This window comes from Orycteropus afer, unplaced genomic scaffold, assembly GCF_000298275.1.
Source record: "Orycteropus afer afer isolate SDZICR_OR568_19922 unplaced genomic scaffold, OryAfe1.0 scaffold00006, whole genome shotgun sequence".
Taxonomy (NCBI): Eukaryota; Metazoa; Chordata; class Mammalia; order Tubulidentata; family Orycteropodidae; genus Orycteropus; species Orycteropus afer.
Genome location: NW_006921593.1, coordinates 1227557 through 1250427, shown reverse-complemented (window position 1 = coordinate 1250427; position 22871 = coordinate 1227557). Strand labels below are relative to the sequence as shown.

General features: G+C 46.5%; 1 protein-coding gene across 1 annotated transcript in view; it reads right to left on the bottom strand.

Annotated features, from left to right (window-relative positions):
- CUX1 (cut like homeobox 1) overlaps positions 1-22871 on the bottom strand; it is a 473579-nt gene that overhangs the window by 158298 nt on the left and 292410 nt on the right. The window contains exons 6-8 of the mRNA XM_007940080.1: positions 22660-22783; positions 17975-18051; positions 16541-16607 (exon numbers count right to left, since the gene is read on the bottom strand). Coding sequence (XP_007938271.1) covers positions 16541-16607; positions 17975-18051; positions 22660-22783 — 268 coding nt within the window. The remainder of the gene's footprint in view (positions 1-16540; positions 16608-17974; positions 18052-22659; positions 22784-22871) is intronic.

Below are 22871 nucleotides of genomic sequence, written 5' to 3'. Positions count from 1 at the left end.
AGGCTTGTCTTCGGTACCTAGCGCTGCTATAACCAAAATACCACAAGGGGGTGGCTTTCACAAACAGAAATTTATCTTCTCAGCTTAGGAGGCTGGATGTCTGAATCCAGGGGCCGGCTCTGGGGGAAGGCCTTCTCTGTCGGCTGTTGGACATTCTGCCCTGGGGGTCTTCACGCGTCTTGGCATCTCGTTATGCTCCTTGTTGAGCTGCTTTTCTTTCTCCAAAGAGGTGGACTCAAGGTCCACCCTCCACAATTCCTGCCTCATTAACATAACAAGGACAACCCTTTGGCAAATGGGATTATCACCATGGCACAGAGGTTAGGATTCACAACACATATTTTTGGGAGACAGAGTTCAATCAGTAGCGAGGCTGGTTACACAAAGTTGTTTGAATGGCATGCCGGGACAAGGGCCCTGGGTGGCCTCCTGGGTGCCCAGCTATTTGGTATCTCTCCTAGTTTGTATCACACCAGCCCCCCAAGTCGCCGGGTCAGAAGGGATCAGACCTCTCTGGAACTAAAGTCTTCCCAACATGCAGCCACCCCGTGGGTATGACAATCCCCTGGGAAAGGACCACAGACTGATGGTCTGACTCTTGCATGAAAAGCTAGGTCCTGCATAAAGCCACTTGGGTTTCAGAAGACAATGACTACACGGTTAGGAACCTCCAGAGCTCGTTTTAAAAACACGTGGATTAATGCTTTAACAGCTTTGAAACTAGTTTGAACTCAGAACCTTCTGTCCCATTAAAACCAAAAAACCAAACTCACTGCCACTGAGTTGACTCCGACTCACAGAGACGCCTGTTGGGTTTCTGAGGCGGTATATCTTTATGGGAGCAGACTGCTCCACCTTCCTTCTGCGGAGTGGCTGGTGGGTTTGCAGTCAAATGCCTTAGGCACTGTGCCACCAGAGCTCCTTTTTTGCCCCACTAAGCAGCACCCAAATAGTAAGACTTTCAAAACTCAGACAGATGATGTTAACGCAGTAATGCATGCTACCAATGGCCTCCACAAACTCACGGAAATAAAAAGCGGGTCTTGCAACACAGACACACTGATTCTTACGACCTTAAATTGGGGGAAGTAAATCAACATTTCAAACACACACCAGGCATGATGACAGATGCCTTCCAGACAGCAGCAGCAAGCAGCAATGGCAGCCGCCGTTTACTGAGCACGTGTGCAGATACTGTGCTGGGGACTCCCCGGGACATTATTTCATTTCCCTCATGAGAAAACCTCTGGTGGCGTAGTGCCTAAGGCACTTGACTGCTAACCAGATGGCTGGCGGTTCAAACCCACCAGCCACTCTTTGGAAGGAAGGTTGGGCAATCTACTTCCATAGTGACACTGCCTCAGAAACCCAAGGAGGGGTCGCTATGAGTCAGGTTCGACTCGACGGCTCATAACACCACCACCACCACGAGAAAACCCAAGCTCAAAGAAGTTGAGTGATCTGAGGTTACTCAACTGATGGAGTCAAGAATCAAACCTGGGTCTCTGTGGCCCTGACACTCAGGCTCACACTGTCTCCCCATGCCCTGGAGAGAACCTTTCCTGCAGACCACTCTACAAACGGGCTGCAGTCACTGCTGGGAGAGAGCCCTGGAGACTGGGGCTTCTGGGAAGCCACTGGGTGCTAAAGTTGAAGAGACTGAAAAATGGGCAGGCTCTTTGTATACGACATCTCGTCCAACTTTCCTTGGTCACACTTGGGGACAGAGCTAGGGCTGGAACCAGGGTCTCTTGACTCTAGGCTAATGCACCTTCACTGCCCAGTGACTTTTACTTCTCAAAACTAGTCTAGAAACAGGCCCTGGCACCAGCACTGTGGAACGTGAGCCCACGGAGCACTCCGTTCCCAGCCTCGCCTGTCTGACGACGGCACAGGGGAGCCACCTAGAGCTGCCACAGCTACGGCCTGAAGGGAGAGGCAGCGAGACAGAGCACGTGTCCAGCTCCCGATTTTAAAACCCGGAAGGCGGTGAAACCAGCGTGATAAACCAGAGTCCCAACAACAGGGAGAGGAATGGGAACTACCAAGGTCCACCCACTAAAAGGAATACTACGCAGCATATATTATGCTTCTGAAGAGCAGTTAGAGCTCTGGTGGCATGGTGCCTAAGGCATCTGACTGCTAACCACAAGGTTGGTGGTTCAAGCCCACCAGCTGCTCTGTGGAAGGAAGACTGAGCAATCTACTTCTGTAAAGATTTACCACCTTGGAAACCTTATGGGGGTCGCTGTGAGTCAGATTTGACTTGACAGTAGTGGGTTTTTGGTTTGAAGAATAGTTAATGATATAAAAGACATGCTTACAACATGTCAAGTAAAGAAACTAGTCTGATGCCATTTGTAGAAAAAGCAGCAGCAGCACTCGCTAGAAAAAAAGACTGGATGAGAACATGCAAAACTCAGTGATCTCGGTTGTGGGATTATGAGTGACGATGTTTTACTTTTTACCCCTTCTAGAATTCTTAAAATTTCTAACAGTATTTTGTTTGATTTTTATAATTACAAATAAATGCTACACAAAAGGAATTAGCCTTCCCCGATTTGAGAGTCTACCACCACAGGAAGGATAATTTCTCATTTCCGCCAGCCTTTTACTGTTCCCTCTTCAAAAGGACCCCTCGCAGGGACCCAGTCAATGTGAGGCAAATGTCATCCTCCATGGCCATTTCTGAAGCAGAGAGATGTGCTGTGTCACAGAAGCCTGACCTGGGTGTCTGCGGCCCTCTCGGTGGCAGCTGGGAACGCCCTGTGGTGAGTCACAGTCACAGAGCTTTACAAGGAACTTCAGTGGGGAAAAAGCTGGGCTGAACGTTCCAGGCTCGGCCTCCACCATCTTCTTCATTCCCAAGGCTCTTCAGAGGCTGTAGCTTTCTCCTCACACACTAATGGCTCCCTCGGTTGCTGTTTCAGAGTGCCAGCATCTCTGCTGGTCACGGTCCCAGCCAAACATTCCTGAAGCATTCCCCTCGGTCCCAGCCCTGATCTACCCATCTTCAACAAGGGAGGTGCGTGCCAATTTGCTAATCCAACAAAACCCCTCATGTCTGTGATGGACCAGGAACTGTGCTAAGACTCGATATTCAAAGAAGACAAAGGGCCCCTCTGGGGCCACCTGCCCTCTGCGACTGAAAGCACCACGCGGTTTGAAGGACCACACGTCCGTGATTTGACAGGAGCCCCACGCTCCTGTGACGTGGGAAGGCACACAGGACAACACCCGTTTTAAATTTTACAGATGGCCGATAATCTTCCACACTTCAGTGCTCTTTCCCATTAACCCTCTCCCTTATTGACTTTAGCTTGAAACTGTGAGCTCCCCAAGATTTATACTTAGAGTGAATCAGAAATACTTCAAGGACTTCTAAGGAGGGCAAAACTTTTTATAAAAGCATGCCAAACTACAAGACCCTCTCAAAGGATGCTGGGATGATGGCTACATCTACCCTGACAAACATGTTACGCTGACGAACATGTTTACATGTATCTCTATCTTCCCAGCTGAGCTTCATTATTTGTGAATTCACCTGCTCGCTAACATTTATTTTTTATCACTGAGTCGATACTCATGGCACTTTCACAGTTATTCATGGACGAGTATGTGCACGTGGTGAGAAAAATTTGAGTCACTCTATCTATAAGGCTAGTACAGTGTTTGTAATTCAGTGTCTGTGGGACTTAGAACATTACCACTGTGAATAATGAGAATCGACTGTCCATAATACACACAGGTATGCACTGGGCATTTACATGTTCATGTACGGGCACGTGTTTTTATTTACAGTTGTGTATGTGAATCTGTGTCTGTGTGCACACCAAAGGCCCCTCCCTCTGTTCGCTCTGGAGTTCTAGCACTTGACACCGTCCTTGCCAAAAGGCAGGACTTTGGTAGAGACTTCCTGAAGAGGGGAAGCAGAAAAGCTGCCATCACTGATGCCTTGTAACTTCTAGGCCCATCTGCAACCCACCAAACAGGTCAAGGATCCGGATTTGAAAATACTAAGTCACCTCTCTTTCTGCTAAGGCCCAGAGCTGCCCAGTTTCGCTGGAGCACATCAGCTCAGGCCTTTGGCTGCTTCCAGGAGGCTGAGTGTGGCCGGCAGCGCAACGCCCAGGAAAGCCTTGAGTTTTCGGTGTGAGGCAAACACTGGTACAGGGCTGGAAAATCCCAGGCATTCTACGAGATGCAGTCACATTCTTCTGGAGATAAGATAGAGGCAAAAAAGCCACCAGCTTCCCCCTTCAGGTCTGATTTAGTTCTCTCTGAGGGTTAAGGACACTCGGTTCTTCATTTAAGTCCACACCCCTCAAAACCATAAAAGTAACTGCTTCTCTATTTTTAGGGAAATTAATCTAGCCAGGATAATTACAGTAACCCGAACTGGAAACTGATGAGTCATCAAAAAGACAGGAACCAGAGGATTTCACATTCTTAAAGGTATGGCAGAGAGACGAGGGTCTAGGCCACTTCATTGGTCTCTTCAAATCCAATACCTGGAGCAGCGTTCGTTCAAGGCGATCGTCAGAACAGTCCTGTGAGTCTCTGGCTTGGTCAAGTGGCTGTGCTCTATCTGACCCAGTTTCTGGAGTCTTTCATGTGGAAGTACAACAGAATAAATAAAACAGAACCAGCCACCAGGAAAAAGCGCAATGGGCTATGGGAGAGGACTCGAGGCCAGCCACCACCTTGTTAGTCCCCACATGGCAACACACCTCTCTCAAACACAGCAGCACTATGGAGGAACTGCAGAGACCACGTGGGAGTGTGCAAAGGGCACTGCCAGAGGCCTGGCTCTGGGCCCGACTGGGTGCCTGCCCCTGTTTCCTCACCTCTACTGTGGGTACAGCAGAAGCCTCCTCAATGATTTCTGGGAAGAATGGGTAACACACAAGAAACACCAAGGAAGGGTTCAGAGCAGTGTGTATGGAAGGCACCCCTCCAGCATTCCCCAGTGTGACTGTATTCCCACACAGACAGGTGTGCCACCAGTCACCAGGCTCACCTTCGTAAACTGCATCTTATATCCTTAAGTCCCTACCCTACAATGCAGGGTACAGGCTTCCCCAAAGAACTGCAGTAAAGCCCTAAGCAAAGTCCGCTAAGGGAAGCAGTTTTTGCTTTCCCAGAGCAAACTGCATCTTTTCACAAAGCTCTGGTCATCCGCATGTGCCTTAGTGATGTAGTGCCGCTGCAAGAGAAATACCACAAGAGGATGGATGGCTTTAACAAACAGGCCCTGTTCTCCTGGGCATGGCAGTCCCAGCAGTGGCTCTGGTCTTAGGCCCCTGACACTTGTGAATGGCAGCCCCACACTAGAGAACCGAGCTGGTGAAGATCTCACATTTTGAAACCCAGCAGGCTATGGCCCCACCCTTTGAAACACCAGAGGTCATGGCTCCACCCTTCAAGACTCCAGAGGTTGTGGTCCTATCCATCGAGACTGAAACAGCTCTTCTTCTGGTGCTCCTTATCTCTTCCACTTCGGCTTCCTGGTTTCTCGGGGTCTTGGCCCTTCAGGCCTCTTGGGCCAGTCCAGCCTCTGCCCTGCCTGGGTAAGAGTTTTATGGCTGTGTCGCTCTATTTTAAGTGCCTGGAGGCACCTATTTCTGCCATTAAGCCTCAGCCTGAAAGCACTCGGCTTCCTTGCTCCGCGTTTTGGCCATTGTGCCATCCTGTACTGGTCTCCTGGTTCCGCTGCTGCCACTTTTCTGCCACTGCTTCTTGCCATCTGCACTGTATCCAGTCTTACAGCCCTCCTCACTTCCTTCCGAGTTCTCGTCAGAATTGCCTTTGATGTCCACTATTCCACCAACAGTCTTCAAGGCAACGTAAGCTTTTACTATTAGACACCTTTACACTATCTCAGCCTCTACACTTATCCAATTCCCAAACTGCTTCCACATTTTCGTCATCTGTTAGAGCAGCACCCTACTCTTGGTCCTAAATTCTGTCTCAGTTCTCTAGTGCTGCTATAACAGAAATATCACCAGTGGAGGGCTGTAACAAACAGAAATTTATTCTCTCACAGTTTAGGAGGCTGGAAGTCTGAACTCATGGTGCTAACTCTAGGGGAAGCCTCTCTCTCTCTCTGATGGCTCTGGAGGACGGTCCCTGTCTCCTTTCAACATCTGGGGCCTGGTGTTCCTTGGAGATCTTCGTGTGTCCTAGCGTCAATCTTACCCTGGGTCTGGGAAGTTCTCAGCACAGGGGCGCTTCTTTCTTGGTGGTACTGAGGTCCCTCCTTCTCTGCTTGCTTTTCTCTCCTTTTATCTCTTGGAAGATAAAAGGGGATGCAGGTCACACCCCAGAGAAATTCCCCTTACCTTGGATCAGGGCTATGATCTGAGTAACCTGAGTAACGGTGTTACATCCCACCCCAATCCCCTTATAAGTGATTGGCTGATTATATCATGGAGGATAATTACATCGTTATATAACAGCCAGATTATATTATTACATAACTGCCAAACCACTGAGAACCATAGCTCAGCCAAGTTGACACATACTTTTGGGGGCTGCAATTCAATTCACGACAACATGGTGTAAAGAAAATTTTCCAAAACTAGCTCAAGTGAAGTTCGTCATTAAGGTCTCTTTTGTAACATACTATGTAAGTGCATATACACTGTCGGTCTTTTAAAATAGCATATAGGCAGAGAACACGTAAGTAACCTTAAGAAATATGAATGTTACCGGCAGGAAAGGTTTGGGAGGTGCAAGTTCTCCTAAGGCTAACATTAGCTATAAAAAACGTTGCATTTCAGTGCAATTCAGTATTTTCTTTCATTGGCAGCTTAGAGCCCCAGCCCACGTGTTGAGAGGAATGTAATGAGCTGACTGCCAGGGATACAAGTGAAGTTCCCTGGTCAACTAGGACCCAGGAGCAAAGAGGTGGCCATGTTGTTGTTGTTATGTGCCGTCGAGTCGGCCCCGACTCATAGCGACCCCTCCTTGGGTTTCCGAGGCAGTATCATTACGGAAGTAGGATTGCCCAACCTTCCTTCCGAGGAGTGGCTGGTGGGTTTGAACCGCCAGCCGTCTGGTTAGCAGGCAAGTGTCTTAGCCACTACGCTACCAGAGCTCCCAGGTGGCCATGGACTTCAGCAAAAATGAGAGTCCCTGCACTTTTGCCCAGAACTCTTGTAACTCCTCCTGGAGCGGGCGTGCAGCAGCCCAAAGCCTCGTGGAAGTGCACAGCTGCACAGGCAGGCGCAGAAACAAGCGATGGGTGAGCGGCCCAGGCCTCTCTCCACACTGGCTGCTGCCTGCCCAAGAGGTCTGTCCATCTCCGAGCTGGTCTGGACAACCGTTTAAATATTAAAATCCATACCACTCTGCTTTGCTAGATTCTCCAAGTTAAAGTCAATTGGGGTGCGAAATCTCCATTTGCTCAGGGAGGTGGAAGGACCTGTACATAGGATGACCTCCGGGGATGAAGGTACTTTTTTTTTTTTTTTAAAAAAGAGCAGAGAAATAATTCATTTATTTAACCCAGAAAAGATTATAATCTGAAAGCCTGCAATCTTCTTACACAACAACTGTTTTGGCAAACCCTCCCCTGTTCCAACAAATATTAAACTGTGCTTGCCATTTGTCGAAGGAATCTCACATTAATAAACATGAAGAGGAACACTTTCACCTCCCACTCTCAATGACAGGACAAAACAAAGACCAGCTGTATTCATCAATGGGTCCTTGTTCTGCACATAAAGGCTAATTACATTTTGCTTCAAGCCCACACGTGGAAAACTTTACTGCTGCCACGCTCGTCACGCTGGGCCTGCCTTCCCAGCCGACGCACGGCAACGATGCCCGTCAACAGTGAACTGGGGTCCCAGTGGCCGCAGTGCCTTTGACATGGAGGCTCCTTTCTGGAGTGGGGGTGAAGAGTGCTCACTCCTATGGTGCCTCCCAATGGCAGGCCGCCATTCTATGCTTCTCAAATGTCATGGGAGGTGACGCCATTAAGGTTGAGCTTCTTCAAGGCCTGCTCGTTTCAGAAGCGCGCTCCAAGCACCACCGCTGGCTCGTCAGGAGCGGACACTCTTTGTTGACAGCTACTGTGACACTCACTGTGCTGGATGCTGTGTACGCACCCCCTTGCACTCGTTACCACCACCCAGGCACTCGTAGGGTCATTACGCCCACTGGACAGGTGAGGAAAGCGAGGCTCAGAGGTAAGCTGCGTGTTCAAGGTCCCACAGTGAGTGGGGAGTGGACCCACTGATTCACTCCCAGGTCTGTCTCCAAAGCCACTGTTCCAACATGTCTCCTCAATTCCCTCCTGTTTTCTGTCAACAAGTATTTAAGAATCTTGCCTTTCAAAGAGAGAAAAGAAATTGTTTTGAAATGTTTTAAGACCATTTGTGAAAAGATTTGCCCCTTGGGGGCTCATCTTCATATGTATCAATGAAAAGATGTCTAGTCTAATAAAGTACACGCATGCTGGGCCTGAGGCAGATGGTAAAGTGACAAACCTTTCCCTGACAATAAGACAGGAATGTGGGGGCGGGAGCTTCATATGGGATCTCCACGATTGAACCAACTGCCTCTAAAGTTAAAAGAAAGTAGCAATTATTATCTCAGTCCATTCTCTGCATTTTTTTGTGGATTATGTCCTTTGGAAACGATTTACAATGAGCGTTTGCCCCTCGGCTGCCTTGTGTTGGCATTCTGTCCACTTCCGGTGGAGGAAATGCTAAGCCCAGGCCTCTGGCACCCACTGTGCCTCAGGGGAAAACCAATGGACCCTTTGCTGGCCTCTGAAGGCCACCAACCCCAGACCTTAACCCATCATCCAATCTCCATCACACGCCCCCTCCTTCAGGAAGCCTTCCTTGGTGATCCTTTCCTTCTGCTCCAAGCTCATCTAGCCCTGTGCTGGAGAGCCTCCTTTTGCACCTCTTGTTCCCTTTCTCCCCCTCTTCACCTACTGATGCCCCAGAGGCTGCCCTTTGGCTTCTGCTGCGTCGGCCAGGGGCAGCCAGGCAGGAGGGACGAGGAGGGAAAGGTCATGGGTTGCTGGCGCTCCCTGCCTCCCCTTCCTCTCTCCCAGGTTACAGCTCCCCTCTAAGCAGCCCATCTCCTGGGTTCTAGCAGCTGCTCCCTTCAAACCTTGGGGTGGTTACAGCACTGCCAGTCCCTGCTCAGGAGACTGCACTGTTCTGTATGGCTCCCCCCTCTGGGCCCACACCACACCCTACCAAGCTCTGTTTATCCTCATTTGTCTCTGCAGGGACAATGACACAGGAACCCGTCCTATCTGATGGCACAGCACTCCGTTCCCTCCATCACACAGTGGTCATGCTGGATGGCCCACTGATCTGGGCGTTTCTGGTGAGGGCCGGGGTTGCCAGGGCCAGCACAGGTGAGGCACAAAGGAGGCCTTCAGGACTGTGTGTGCAGTTCATGAGTGGCACCTGTCATCTTTGGCCGTCCCCAGCACTGATCCGAGTGGGTTTCTTTGTCTATGCATCCACAGACACATGGTTCCTGCTCCCTGCTCAGCACTGGAGAAGAAAGAGTGTTACCTGCCATGACACCTCTGGTCTCCTGGGGGGTAGTATGACGTCACAGGACGGAACATACCCCAAGAGTGCGAGTGGCCGTGCAGCAGTCCCGAGGCAAAGCATTTCACAGCTGTAATGATAGTCCTATACTTTCCAATTATTGTGGTTTGATGAACCTGGGCAAGTTATCATAGATTTTCACCTATTTAGATTTTTGGAAAAAATTTTAAGTGGCCTTAAAATTCACAGAAGTGATGGGAAATGTCTAGAAATGTCTCTTGCAGACTCTACACCAATGACCACCACTTCCCATGTGATGTCAGTGGCACCAGAGAACACTGCCTGGCCTAGGGGCGGGGCAACCAGCCTCTGGTCTTCCCTGGGTGATTGTGCTAAGTCACGTGACCTTCCTGCAAAACTGCGGCGGTGGCTGCCAGGACCCAATGAGCCTACAAACAGGAACTCAAAAATCACTCAAGATTTAAAGTCATCACCATCCTCTCAAGAGGCAAGCTCTGATTCCACACTGTCAGGAGTAATCACCCTGAGCAGGGCCACCAGGTGCCTGAGCAGTTAATTGTTAACTGGCGACTCTGATGGAGAAATGGGAATCGCCCGCCAGCATCAACCGAGCCACGAGCAAGGCCAGATGGGTGGGCGAGGAGACAGCAGAGGTGCCTCCTCCTTTCCTGCTCTGCCTCGCCAATCACTTCTCCAGTTCCGACACACCTACCTAGAGAAGACGAAAACCCGAGCGAGAGGAGAAGCATTTAAATTATTCCTAGGTCACTGCTCTCCCTTGGAGAGCACTGTTTTCATAACCTCAGCCCTCCAAATAAAGTAATTAAATGGATCCCAGTGTTCCATGCAAAGGGAACTCTGGTGGGGCAGTGGTTAAGGCATTTGACTACTAACCAGAAGGTCAGCAGCTCGAACCCACCAGCTGCTCTGCTTCCATAAATACTTACAGCCTTGGAAACCCAATGGGGTCACTGAGTTGGAATCGACTCACTGGCAGTGAGTTTTTTTTTAATGCTCCATGCGACTTGTTTGAAGCCCGATAAGAAAATGAGAAACTACAAATCCAAACTGTGGGTCAGTAACTAACCATCGTGGGACCCACACTGACAGGCAGCATACTTTGCTATCAACCTGAACAGTCTGGCTAGTGGTTTATGTTAAAACCAAAAAATCCAAATAACTGGTGTTGAGTTGGATCCGACTTACAGCAACCCCTCCTTGGGCTTCTGAGGCAGTATCACTCTGGAAGTAGATTGCCCAACCTTCCTTCTGAGGAGTGGCTGATGGGTTTGAACCTCCAGCCTTTTGGCTAGCAGTCCCATGCCTTAGGCCCTACACCACCAGAGCTCCTGTGGTCTACGTTACTGGGTAATTTTCCTTTCTCCCAGGCAGGGGGTTGCCCATGGCTGATGGAAAGCATCCCCGCCCTGTGTCCATGAGAGTGTGACAGGAGACACCAGCTCGTGGATGCCAAGCTCTGAGGACGGCTTTCAAATGGGTTTTTGATTGACAGCCTCTGGAAGAACTACATTTGAAACTGTAGTCCAAATAGTATGTTTATATTTTTGTATTAATACATATAATTGAAACGAAAGGTCACAGAACAAGACCTACCTTTCCTAAGTGGAGTGTGTTATGGCATTTCTTATTCCGTCACTCAGTTTTACACTCTTATTTTATTATTAGCCAACTAGCAGGTGGTCACCCATTTCTCAACTGTGGCCCCCAGTTTGAGAAAGAGCAAATTTTGGTGAAGCATAGATAACACAAGCTGTATCCTTACACAAGCCTTCTAGAAAGAGCATGGTCCAATAATAATGGGAAAAAATAACCCCAACAAATAAACTAATGACATAATCAAATGGATTACCACCAAAGGCATTCTGAATTATAACAACAAGTGCAATGATACAGGGAAGAGTTGACCTATAGAGTAATTAGCACACTGTCTACAAAGCCAACTATTTTCAAAGAAAATGGTACAAATTTACTGAAGGTCAGAGCCACTTAAATACTGAACGCTATGTATCGGATTAAAATACACATTGGATTACAATATTATAATAAAAAATTTAAATTTACTGAGGAAGTTAACCTGCGTAGTAGAACAGAGTCCAGATAGAAACAACAGATAAACAGACATGGCCCGCTGGCGGAACAGGAAAGGGAACCGGCCACCGAGGTGCATAAAGGATCATGCCTTCATCTTGGCAGTTGGTTTGGTTTCTGCCGTGGTGACGTCGGAAGGATGGGAACTCTTAGGCTGTGGCATCAGTTGGGGGAGCGGGGAGCTGCACATCTGTAGCCCCAGGGACAGATTGTGGGAGCACCTCAGTGATGCCCCAGGGATGCTGCCATTTGTAGGTGTCATCAAGTTGGTCCCAGCTCATATGACCCTGCCTGGAACAGAATGAAATGCTGCCCCGTCCGCACCCTTCTCACAGTCACTGCTATGTTTGAGCCCATTGTTGCAGCCACTGTGTCAATCTGTCTTGTTGAAGGGGCTCCTATTGTTTGCTGACCCTCCACTTCACCGAGCATGGTATCTATGCCCTTCTCCAAGGACTGGTCTCTCCTGATCACGTGACCAAGTAAGCCAATGTCTTGTCATCCTCACTTCTAAGGAGTAGTCTGGCTGTACCTTTTCCATGACAGATATGTTCTTTCTTCTGGCAGCGCATGGTTTATTCACTATTCTTCGCCAACATTACAATTCAAATGCATCAATTCTTCTCTGGTCTTCCTTATTCACTGTCCAGCTTTTGCATGTCTATGTTGTATTGAAAATACCATGGCTTGTGTCAGGCACACCTTAGTCCTCAGAGTGACACATTTGCTTTTTAACGCTTTCAAGAGGTCTTTTGCAGATTTTCCAAATACAATATGTCATTTGATTCTTGACTGCTGTTTCCATAGGTATGGACTGTAGATCCAAGTAAAATGAAATCCTTGACAACTTCAACATTTTTTCCATTTATCATGATGTTGCTTATTAGTCCAATTGTGAAAATAGTTGTTTTATGTTGACGTATAATCCATACTGAAGGCTGTAGTCTTTGATCGTCATCAGTAATTGCTTCAAATCATCTTCACTTTCAGCAAGCAAGGTTGGGTCATCTGTCTATCACAGTTAATTAGTCTTTCTTTAGTCCTGATGCCATGTTCTTCTTCATATAGACCAGCTTCTTGGATTATTTGCCCAGCATACGGTTGAACAAACATGAAGAAAAAATACAACCGTGACATACACCTTAAGGCATTTGACTGCTAAGAAGGTTGATGGTGCAAATCCACCAGCCATGCCACGGAAGGAAGACTGGGCAATCTACTTCCGTAAAGATTTACTGCCTCAGAAACCCAGTGGGGGTCACTGTGAATTGGAACTGACTCGATAGCAATGGATTTTTTTTTTTTTTTTTTTTAATCTCCGTGCTCTGTTCAAACAACTGCCTTTTGGTCTATGTATGAGTTCCACATGAGCACAATTAAATGTTCCAGAATTCTCATTCTTCACTATCCATAATTTGTTATGACCCACACAGTCTAATGCCTTTGGGTAGTCAATAATACACGGGTAAACATCTTCCTGGCATTGTCTGCTTCCAGCCACAATCCATCTGACATCTGCAATGAGATTCCTTGTTCTACGTCCTCTTCTGAATTCAGCTCAATTTCTGAAAGTTCCTTATTAATGTATTACTGGAATCATTTTTGAGTTATCTTTAGCAAAATTTTACTTGCATGTGATATCAATGATCCTGTTCAATAATTTCTACACTTGCTGGATCTCTTTTCTTTGGAAGGAGTACAAATATGGATCTCTTCCAGTCTGTTGGCCAGGTTGCTGTCTTCTAAATTTCCTGGCATAGATGATATTCTAGGCATTTCGAATGTTGCATCCGTTTGATGAAACATCTTAATTGGTAATCTGTCAATTCCCGGAGCCTTGTTTTTTTGCCGGTGTCTCCAGTGCAGCTTGGACTTCCTCCTTTAGTACCCTCGGTTTTTGATCATACACTATTTCCTGAAATGGCTGAATGCTGATCAATTCTTTTTGGTATAGTGACTCTGTATGTTCCTTCCATCATCTCCTGATGCTTCCGGTGTTCAATTTTTTGCCCTTCAATACTGTAACTTGAAGCCTGAACTTTTTCTTCAGTTCTTTCCGCTTGAATGTGATGGAAAAATAACTCACTTTGTCTTCTAAAGCTGCCCTTTGAAGTCTTCTGTTCTGCTGTTTTATTTCATCATTTCTTCTGTTCACTTTAGCTATTCTACTTTCAAGAGCAAGTTTCAGAGTCTCTTCTGTCATCCAGTTTGGTCTTCTTTTTTCTCGTCTTTTTAACGACCTTTTGCTTTCCTCATGTATGATGTCCTTCATGTTCTCCCACAACTTGTCTGGTCTTCTGCCATTGCTGTTGAATGCACTAAATCTACTCTTGAGAGATCTCTAAATTCAAGGGAATAAAAACTCAAGGTTGTGCTTTGGCTCTCAAGGAAGTGATTTATTTTCTTCAGTTTCAACTTGAACTGGCACGTGACCAACTGATGGTCTGTCCCGCAAATGGCCCCTAGCCTTCATTTGACTGATGCTATAAAGTTTCTCCATCACCTCTTTCAAAAGATGCAGTCAATCTGATTCCTGTGTATACCCATCGGGCAAGCTGCACACGTACACTCACTGTTGATGTTGTTGAAAAAAGGTATCTGGAATGAGTCATATCACGGGTTTCTATAAAGTTCTATTATACAATCTGTGGTGTCATTTCCATCACATTAGTTTCTAAGTTTCTAAGGCCTTATCTTCCAGCTGCTAAGGTACCCTTTTTGTTTCCAACTTTTGCATTGTAATCACCAGTAATTACCAATGCATTTGGATTGCACGTTTAATCAATTTTAGGCTGCACAAGTTGGTAAAAATCTTCAACAATTTCATCTTTGGCTTTAGTAGTTGGTGTGTAATTTGAGTAACAGTTGTATGAACGGGTCTTCTCTGTGGGTATAAGGATATTATCCTATCACTGATAGTTGCACTACAGGATAGACCTTGAAATATTCTTTATGACAACTGAATACAACATCTTTCCTCTTCAATTTGTCATTCCCAGTCTATTAAGACCATAAGATAGTCTGATTCAAAATGGCCAAAATCAGTCCATTTCAGCTCACTAATGCCTAAGATGTGGGAAATCCAGTGTTCTGTTTCAGTCTGGATGATTTCCAGTTTTCATACAGTGCACATTCCATGTTCAGATTATAATGGTTGCTTACAACTGTTTCTTCTCATTTTGAGTTGTGCCACATCAGCAAATGAAGGCCCTGAAAGCTTTACTCTAGTTACATCATTAAGGTCGATTGCACATTGAGGAGGCAGCTCTTCCACAGTCATGCTCTGAGTGCCTTCCAACCTTAAGGGATCATTTTCTGATCCCATATCAGACAGTGCTCTACTGCTACCCAAAAGGTTTTCCTTGGTTAATGTTTTTTTTTTGGCAGTAGACCGCCAAGTCTCGTTCTTACTCTGCCTTAGTCCAGAAGCTCCACTGAAACCTGTCCACCATGGTGACCTTGATGGTATGTGAAATACTGGTGGCACAGCTCCCAGCATGACAATAACATGCAATGTGACAAACTGACAGACAAGTGGTGGCCCCAGGGCTGGAAGGAGTGAACACCAGCTGCCAAATTTCAAAATGAAATGAATAATGATCAGTCCTTAACGACCTCCATCTGTATTACATGGAGGAGTAGTTCAGCACATAAAAAGGTTACACAGACTTGGCTGTTTTCACTGGGATTAGAAATGCCAACAAGGGTTGTTGCTACTGACAAGGATATTTCAACCTCTGTGCAGAGCTTTGATGCTTATAGTCAAAATTGGCTCAGGGCTGGGTAGACAGGCTCTCAAGGTATCACACTATTCAACAATGAAGAGCAAGGGGTCAAGAGTCTACCAGCCTTGAGAGCTGCTGACAGAGGAGCCACCTCAAAGCTGAAGGCGAGGGTGAGGGGCCAGAGGGCCACTGACGGAACAGAACCCTGGGAGGACGGTGCTGCTGTCCCGAGTGCTGTCTCCTCACCGGCACCCACTGAGGCTCTGTGTGAGCTCAGTGGGAGACCTCCATTACTGGGGCAGGGCAAGCCTAAAGGCAGTGGTCAGTGGGCACCTGCATTTCTGTGGGACCTGGGATGAGACTCTCAAGCACGAAGAAGTGGTTGAAACTCTAGTCTGGTGTCTCTTGCCCGGACTTTGCAGGGTGGGGCTGTGGCTAGGAACAATGTCTATGGCTTAATCTTTTCCTGATTTGTGCCATTATTACATCTTCCTTCTGGGTGTACTGCAGGGAGGGTGGGCTGGTAACAAGTATACCACAGTCCATCACTCTGATTTCCTTCTGACAAGAGCCCGGTAGGAAGTTAGTCCCATGTGACTGCACCTGCCCAAACATGCACACTCCCTATGCGTGTGCAATCCCCCAGGTACACCGAGCACTGTAAGGTGTGACATACAGAAATGTACCTGCGTGGGTGCGGGCTGCTTCTGACACGGGCCGTACTGCAGGGCCCTGGGAGAAGGCTGGCCTCTGGTGCAGGTAAAAGGTGACATGATTTGCACAGACCAAGCTCCACAAAACATCTCATGTGTTTCACATTATGATGCTCTTTTTGTTGCTGTTGTTGTCCTAACTCTCTTGGAAATAGGTATGGCATTGACCAGGCCTCACAACAATTAAGGAAATAGTTGGCACTACTGGTGGAGGGCTGGAGAGCTTGCTGTAACACTTGGGGCATTAAACTGATGCAAGTACTTCATGTGAGGAGACACTGTAGGCCTCGAGGCAGGGCAGAGATCAAGCACCTAGGAAAGCCCGCCCCGCTCTGCAAAGTCAATAGATAGTAGGGTGGATCAAAGGTAAATCTTTTAAGGATTAGCAAAATCAGGGGAGACCCGACCAAACGCACACTGATGCGGGAAGCGGGCAGGGACTTACTTTGCAGTAGTTTCTTCATCATATTTGGTTTTCAGGTCAAATAACTCTGTTCGCGTTTTTTCCAGGGCTGAAAGGCAGAGCACATAAAGCATGATATGAAATACTGATAGTTTAAATAAATTTATAAAAGACAAGTATACAACATATTTTCATTTCAAGCGAGTCAGTGATGACAGAAGTCCATTTCCTTCTGCCTCATCTGATCCCATGCTCCCCCCACAGAGGTAACCACTGGTCACAATTCAGTGTATAGATTTTATGCTTTGAAAAACAGTTATATACATAACCGCATACATATTGTTTCCATAAATGGGATGACACAAGTATTATTATTACAGTAATACGAGTGTTACTGCCTGAGCCTTGCTCTTGTCCCTCTGCAGTGTGTCACGGACATCTTTCCATGTCAGGATCTCCCACAGCCCTAACAGCCAATCGTGTGCCATGGTGTCACCGCTGCCCACCTAGCAGTGAAGTTGCTGGGGCAGAGAGCTTACAAATTTAAACTGCTGTAAACACTACCCAGCTGGCCCCCAAAAGGGAATTTCCAGTCCTTTCAATGATATGAAGCATGACCATTTCCCCATACCCTCATTAATATCAAATATTATCAATGAAAAAATTTTTTCAAAGCCTGATAGGCAAACAGTCTCCCACTGCCTTCATCTGCATCTCCCTGATTCCTAATGAGCTTGGACACTTTTTCGGATGTGCATGAGCTATTTGCATTTCTTTGGCGAACAGCCTGTTCATACCCTCTACCCAGTTCTCGACCCAACTGTCCGACTGCATTTGTAGGACGTCTTTATATTCCCTGGACAGGATTCACTTGTCTGTTAAGTGCCTGATTATTTTCCCCTACTCTGTCATTTGTGTTTAACTTGGATTATGATGTCTTCTGATGTTTTTTCCACATTTAAATTAAATGTGCCAGGCTGATTTCCTTTCAGTAGGCATATTCCACCCCCCACCCAGAAGAAGTTTAAAGAACCTGTGAAAACTTTAGCATAACCGTTTTTGGTACCCTTTAAATTTCAAAGGCCTGCCATCATCATTCTCCTTAACCTTCACTTAGGATAGAAAGACTTTTTTTGCCTAATTTTTGATCTAAGTGAAATGCCATCCCTTGACAGTCTGGGGATTTAGATGTGTTTGTTGGAAGAGGAGCAGAAGGAAGGATGGGTGGAAAGGGTGGAAACGGAATTCGCATCCTCCCACCTCGACATTAACAACTCCATGCCGGTGACTAATGACACCGAGGCAGGGAAGCTACTGGGGCTCTCAGGAAGTCTGCAGCGTGGGCTCAGCAGTGCCTGCGGGCTCACCCCAAGCAGGACAAGGCCCGGTGGGAACCCGGAGGCACGGGCGGCTGAGCAGACTTCTCTCCCGCCAGCCTTCCCTCCATCAACGTGAGTAGGATGAAGAACATCAGACCTGTTTGCAGAGTCTGAACCTTGTGTTCCGCCTCCTCCAGCTTTGAGGTGGTTGACATCTGGGTCTCTTGCAGCTTTCTGAAAAGGAAGAGAACACAGCCAGATTGGTCACCTGGTTTACTGACTGAGATGTACCGTGCGGTTCTGAGTGAGAGTGACCAGCCACTGGGACTGCACCACGCGGCTGCCACGTGGCTGGGGAAGCTTCCTTCTGACAGTTCACAGGCCAGCTCGGTAAGCGTGTCCTCTACAATGTGCAGAGTGCATCCTGAAGGGCTAGATGTGGGCCAATTTGTGTAGAAGGTTATCCTAACTGGAACCTGTTCTTGAAATGCCAGATATTTCAAAAACAAAACCAAAAACCAAAAAACATCATCACGCACTCATTGTTTTCTGAAGTTAGCCCAAGAAGAATGATGCATTTACATTTTGCTGACACAATGAAGGAATTTGTTGGGATAAAAGATGCACTAAATAGACGTGACAGCTGCTCCATCTCTGTTATAATGGAATGCAAATGCAGCCGCAATACCTGACGGGAAATTCTGAATGCCTTAAACGACAGAGTATGTGTTTCTATTTCCCATGATCTCTCCGTGAATTCCCTGGTTAATAAATAGCATTCCTTTCCTTCGAATCTGCAGAAAATCGCTAAAAATAAGTTGATTATTTTTATATCCTATGAATACAGCATATGTTCTGACAATAATGAACCTGGGAACACAAACAAGGAGAAATGACAGTTATTTTAAAAAAACTCCACATTTTCATCACCTGTAGGAAAACTCGGGCTGCCATGAGTCACAATACACTGGAGGGCCAGTAACAACGACGCAGAAAAACACTGCCAATACTTTCATGTCTTACAGATGCCACACTGTACGGTCAGAGTTTTAAAAAATCAACTCTCAGAACAGCATAGAAGGTAAAATGCCCTTCAGACAGAGTTCTTTTAGATCCTTCTGAAAACTTTCTTTTTATGTCCAGAGATACACTGTGATATCTGCAGTGTGACATTAAAGTCCCTAACCCCACCTGTATGTGACCTGTGGACAACTACCTCAGCGATGGACTTGAACGTGCTGGTGACAGGGAGGGTGGCACAGGACTGGGCGACATTTTGGTCTGGTGTATAAGGTTGTCACGATGGCATCCACCCATCCACCTTTCCATTATCCACCTATGTACCTATCTACCTACCCTTTTCTTTAAATACAATGGGTTCACACTGCACACACTGTTCTGCAACTTGCTTTTTCACCTGACTCCGTATTTTGGAAAATTTCTACTCCAGCATACATAGTTCTTCCCTATTCTTCTTCTTAATTTTAAGCACCCCCCCAAAAAAAAACCCCACTCACTGCCATTAAGTCAATTCTGACTCATAGGGAGCCCCACTGGGTTTCCAAGGCTGTGAATCTTTATGGAAGCAGACACCCATCTTCCTTCCGCAGAGCGGCTAGTGGGCTTGAACTATGGACCTTTTGGTTACTCACACAAATGCCTTAACCACCACATAAAATTGTTTAGCTTCTTCCTACCAAACAATTGTGCAATGATCACTGTTAGACACTCTGACGTAATTCTGAGATTGAACATGTGGGATAAAATTCCTATAGAGGAATTACAATGGTCAAACGGTATGTGTGTTCTTTTAATTTTTTGTTTCGATAGGTATTGTGAAACTTCCCTGTGAAAAACTTCATCGAGTTAAACTCCACCAACACCGATGCTAGGCCTGACTGTTCTACACTCCTGACAACACCGAATACAATTAAACTCATCTTGCTATTGCCATAGTGCTCCTGGCTGTGAGTCGGCCCCTGGCTCCGGGTGACCCCACACGCCACAGAGCAGAGCTGTTCCAATGGCTGCATCTTGGTGACAGCAGTTTTTCAGGCCTTCCCTCTGCGGGGCACTGAGTGGGTCTGAACCGCCAACATTCAGATCAGCAGCTCAGAACAAGCCACCTGCACCACAGACTCCTAAACGGGATTTTACTTTGAGTAAAGCCGAGTATTTATCTCTCTGCTGATGTCTCTCTCTCTTTTTTTTCCTATTGCTATTTGGGTGAAAGTTTACACAGCAAATTCATTTTCCATACAGCACTTCATACATATTTCCATGACGTTGACTGCAATTCCCCACAGTGTAACAGCTCTCTTCCCACTTCCTCCCCGTAGTTACCTCTTTCCTGTGTCCTTCCCTCCCATGCACTCCTGCTCCCCTGAGCCGTCTCTCCATGCAAACACTGCCCTTCTGTTCTCCCACGATTGATCTCTTCCAGGAGGGTGTATCTACCTGATGTAAATGTCCACCCTATATGCCTGTTTGTTGTCTGGCTGGAAGCCACAGGAGTGAGTTCAATTCCAGACCTGAAGGGGAGCTAGGGGCCACAGCCTTGGAGGTGTCACCAGGCTCCATCAGACCAGCAAACCTGGTCTCTCTCTCTCTCTCTCTTTTTTTTTTTATGATTTTGAGTTTTGTCCCACATTGTCCTTCTGCTCAACTCTCTGTCCATTTTTTAGGCAGAGATGCCTTTTCCTTATTACTTTTTAAGAGCCATTTGCATATGAAGAAAATTAGCCCACAAATGGCAAATATCTGTGTTGTAAATATTTCTTCCTGGTTTGTTAATGCATTTAACAAATTGTTGATGATACTCTGTTTTTAAGTTTTATTTATATAACCTTTTTTTATGCTTAGAAAGACTTCCCCACTCTAAAATGTTTGCCCAGTTCTCTTCCAGTATGTATGTAATTTAATTACTAATATTGAAATCTCAAATCTATGTCATTTCTTTGGTGCAGAGAATGAAGGAAAGACCTAGCTTTATGCTCCCCCTTCCCCAAAACAGTTACTCACATTTTTTAATATTAATCTTTTACCTAATTTGACAAGTCAACTGAATAGACTCGTGAGAATTTAATGTATTATTTCTGGACTTCTGCAATGCACAAATTTACTCTAAACCAGTATGTATCCTTCTGAATTACACAATCCACTATCTATAATTTTGAATTAGGCATTTTTTACTTAATATTATGTATATAATACTTAATATTATACGTTTCTCATGTTACTGGATTCTGTAAGAACTATTATTTTAATGGCTGTATCACGTCACAGTTAGGGGACAGACTGTCTTCCACTGACCTGTTTCTCACTGGTTAGGCATGTAGCTAGCCTGCATTTTCCCCCACTATCAATAACATTGTGAAAAATCTCTGTACATGAAGTGTTTCCCTAACAAGCATTTCCGTAGGCCCAAGGCCACATCCCCTGGGTCGGAGGGTCTGCCCATCTTTTTGAGCACTGATTTTTGCGCACTTCCTTCCCCACAGGGGCTTTGCCCTGTCACTCCCTGGCCTCTGCGTGCAGAGTGGGGTGTGGTCCTGCGGTGCGGACTCCAGGTGGTCATGCCCACGTCTGCACAGCCACCGGCGAGGGGCGCAGGGGCAGGTTGGTCTCTCAATCTGTGTCCTCGTTCCTTCTTCTGGACGAGGGTCTGCTCCCCACGGGGTGAGACAGTGTTCACAGAGCACCTGGAGAGGCTCTCAGTCCGAACAGGCACTGGGTAAGTGGGAGGTGGCTTAACAGTGGTCCAGAGAGGCTCTCTCGTACATGAGATCTTTACGGAACCCACCTGGTAGAATTCCGAGCAGCCACACATGAAGTCAATGGAAAACAACACAACAAAACCCTGAGACATGGCAATCCTGGTCCCTGCCTTGTAACCACAATTTAGTGTCGCTAGTTAAATGGGTATGTGCATTTCTTCATGGCAGGCTGAGAAATTTAAATCTTAATCAAATTACGAGTGAAAAGAATTTGACTTTTTTATGATTTCAAAAACTAAGGGCTCCCAAAAGAAACTTAGCTTTTAGTAAGTTGTCACACTAGTTCAAGACCACTCAGTATTTGTGGGAAATATTTTGGGTAAAGTAAATGCTTAGAAATGGAAAACTCGTACCAGTGTGGGGGGCCTATCAACTTATCTTACAGACATCAGTTCCTTGATACACGAAGCATGGTGTGGCAATGAAGAGAGGCAAAGATAATCAGACAAAACCACCTTCCAAATTACACACACACCCCGTGTGATATCTGCTGATCTATTTAGTAAAATATAAATAAAAATTGACCAAAGACAGAGGGAGGTCAGGATGTACCCCAGGCTCTCCACAGGGACACAAAGCAGAGGTGACGGCTCCTTTCGTGACACCTCAGGTACAACCCCCACGTCACTTACATGCCTTGTGCTCTAACAACCTGTACTGATGAACACTGATACCATCTACCAACGGGTAAGAGGGATTTTCACCCAAGGGCATCCCACAGACTAAGAACAAAGGAGCGTCTTTGTTTCCCAGGAGTCCGTGTGGTTGGAGGCTTGAGTCCACCCAGACGCACCCCAGAAGCAAGGCCTGGTGATTTACTTACGAAAACTCACGTCCCGAAAATGCCCCGGAGCACAGCTCTACTCTGACACGTGTCGGGTCACCAGGAGGCGAAATCGACTCCATGGCAGCTATTTATTTATTTATTTTCCCAGCTAAATTCTGCCTAGAACCCCTGGGAGCTTTGCTTACAGACTGGGCTGACTTCACAGGTTCATGCCTTATGGATGTGAAGTTTAGAGGCACCCCATTACGCCAGGATGTGCAAGCCAGACCACACGCTCACCTCTCCTTTTCTGCAAAGTCATTTTGTAACTTTTGTTCCTTTTCGAGAGCTATGGTCTCAGCTTGGTTCTTCAGAGTCTGTTCATATTCTCGGATTTTCTCTTTAAGTGCTTTTATCGTAACCTCTGCAGAGATGAAGAAGAAGAAAAAAAAAAAAACAGTGAGAGCAGCCCACGTTCATGCGGCGATACACACAAGGCATTCGTAACCTAG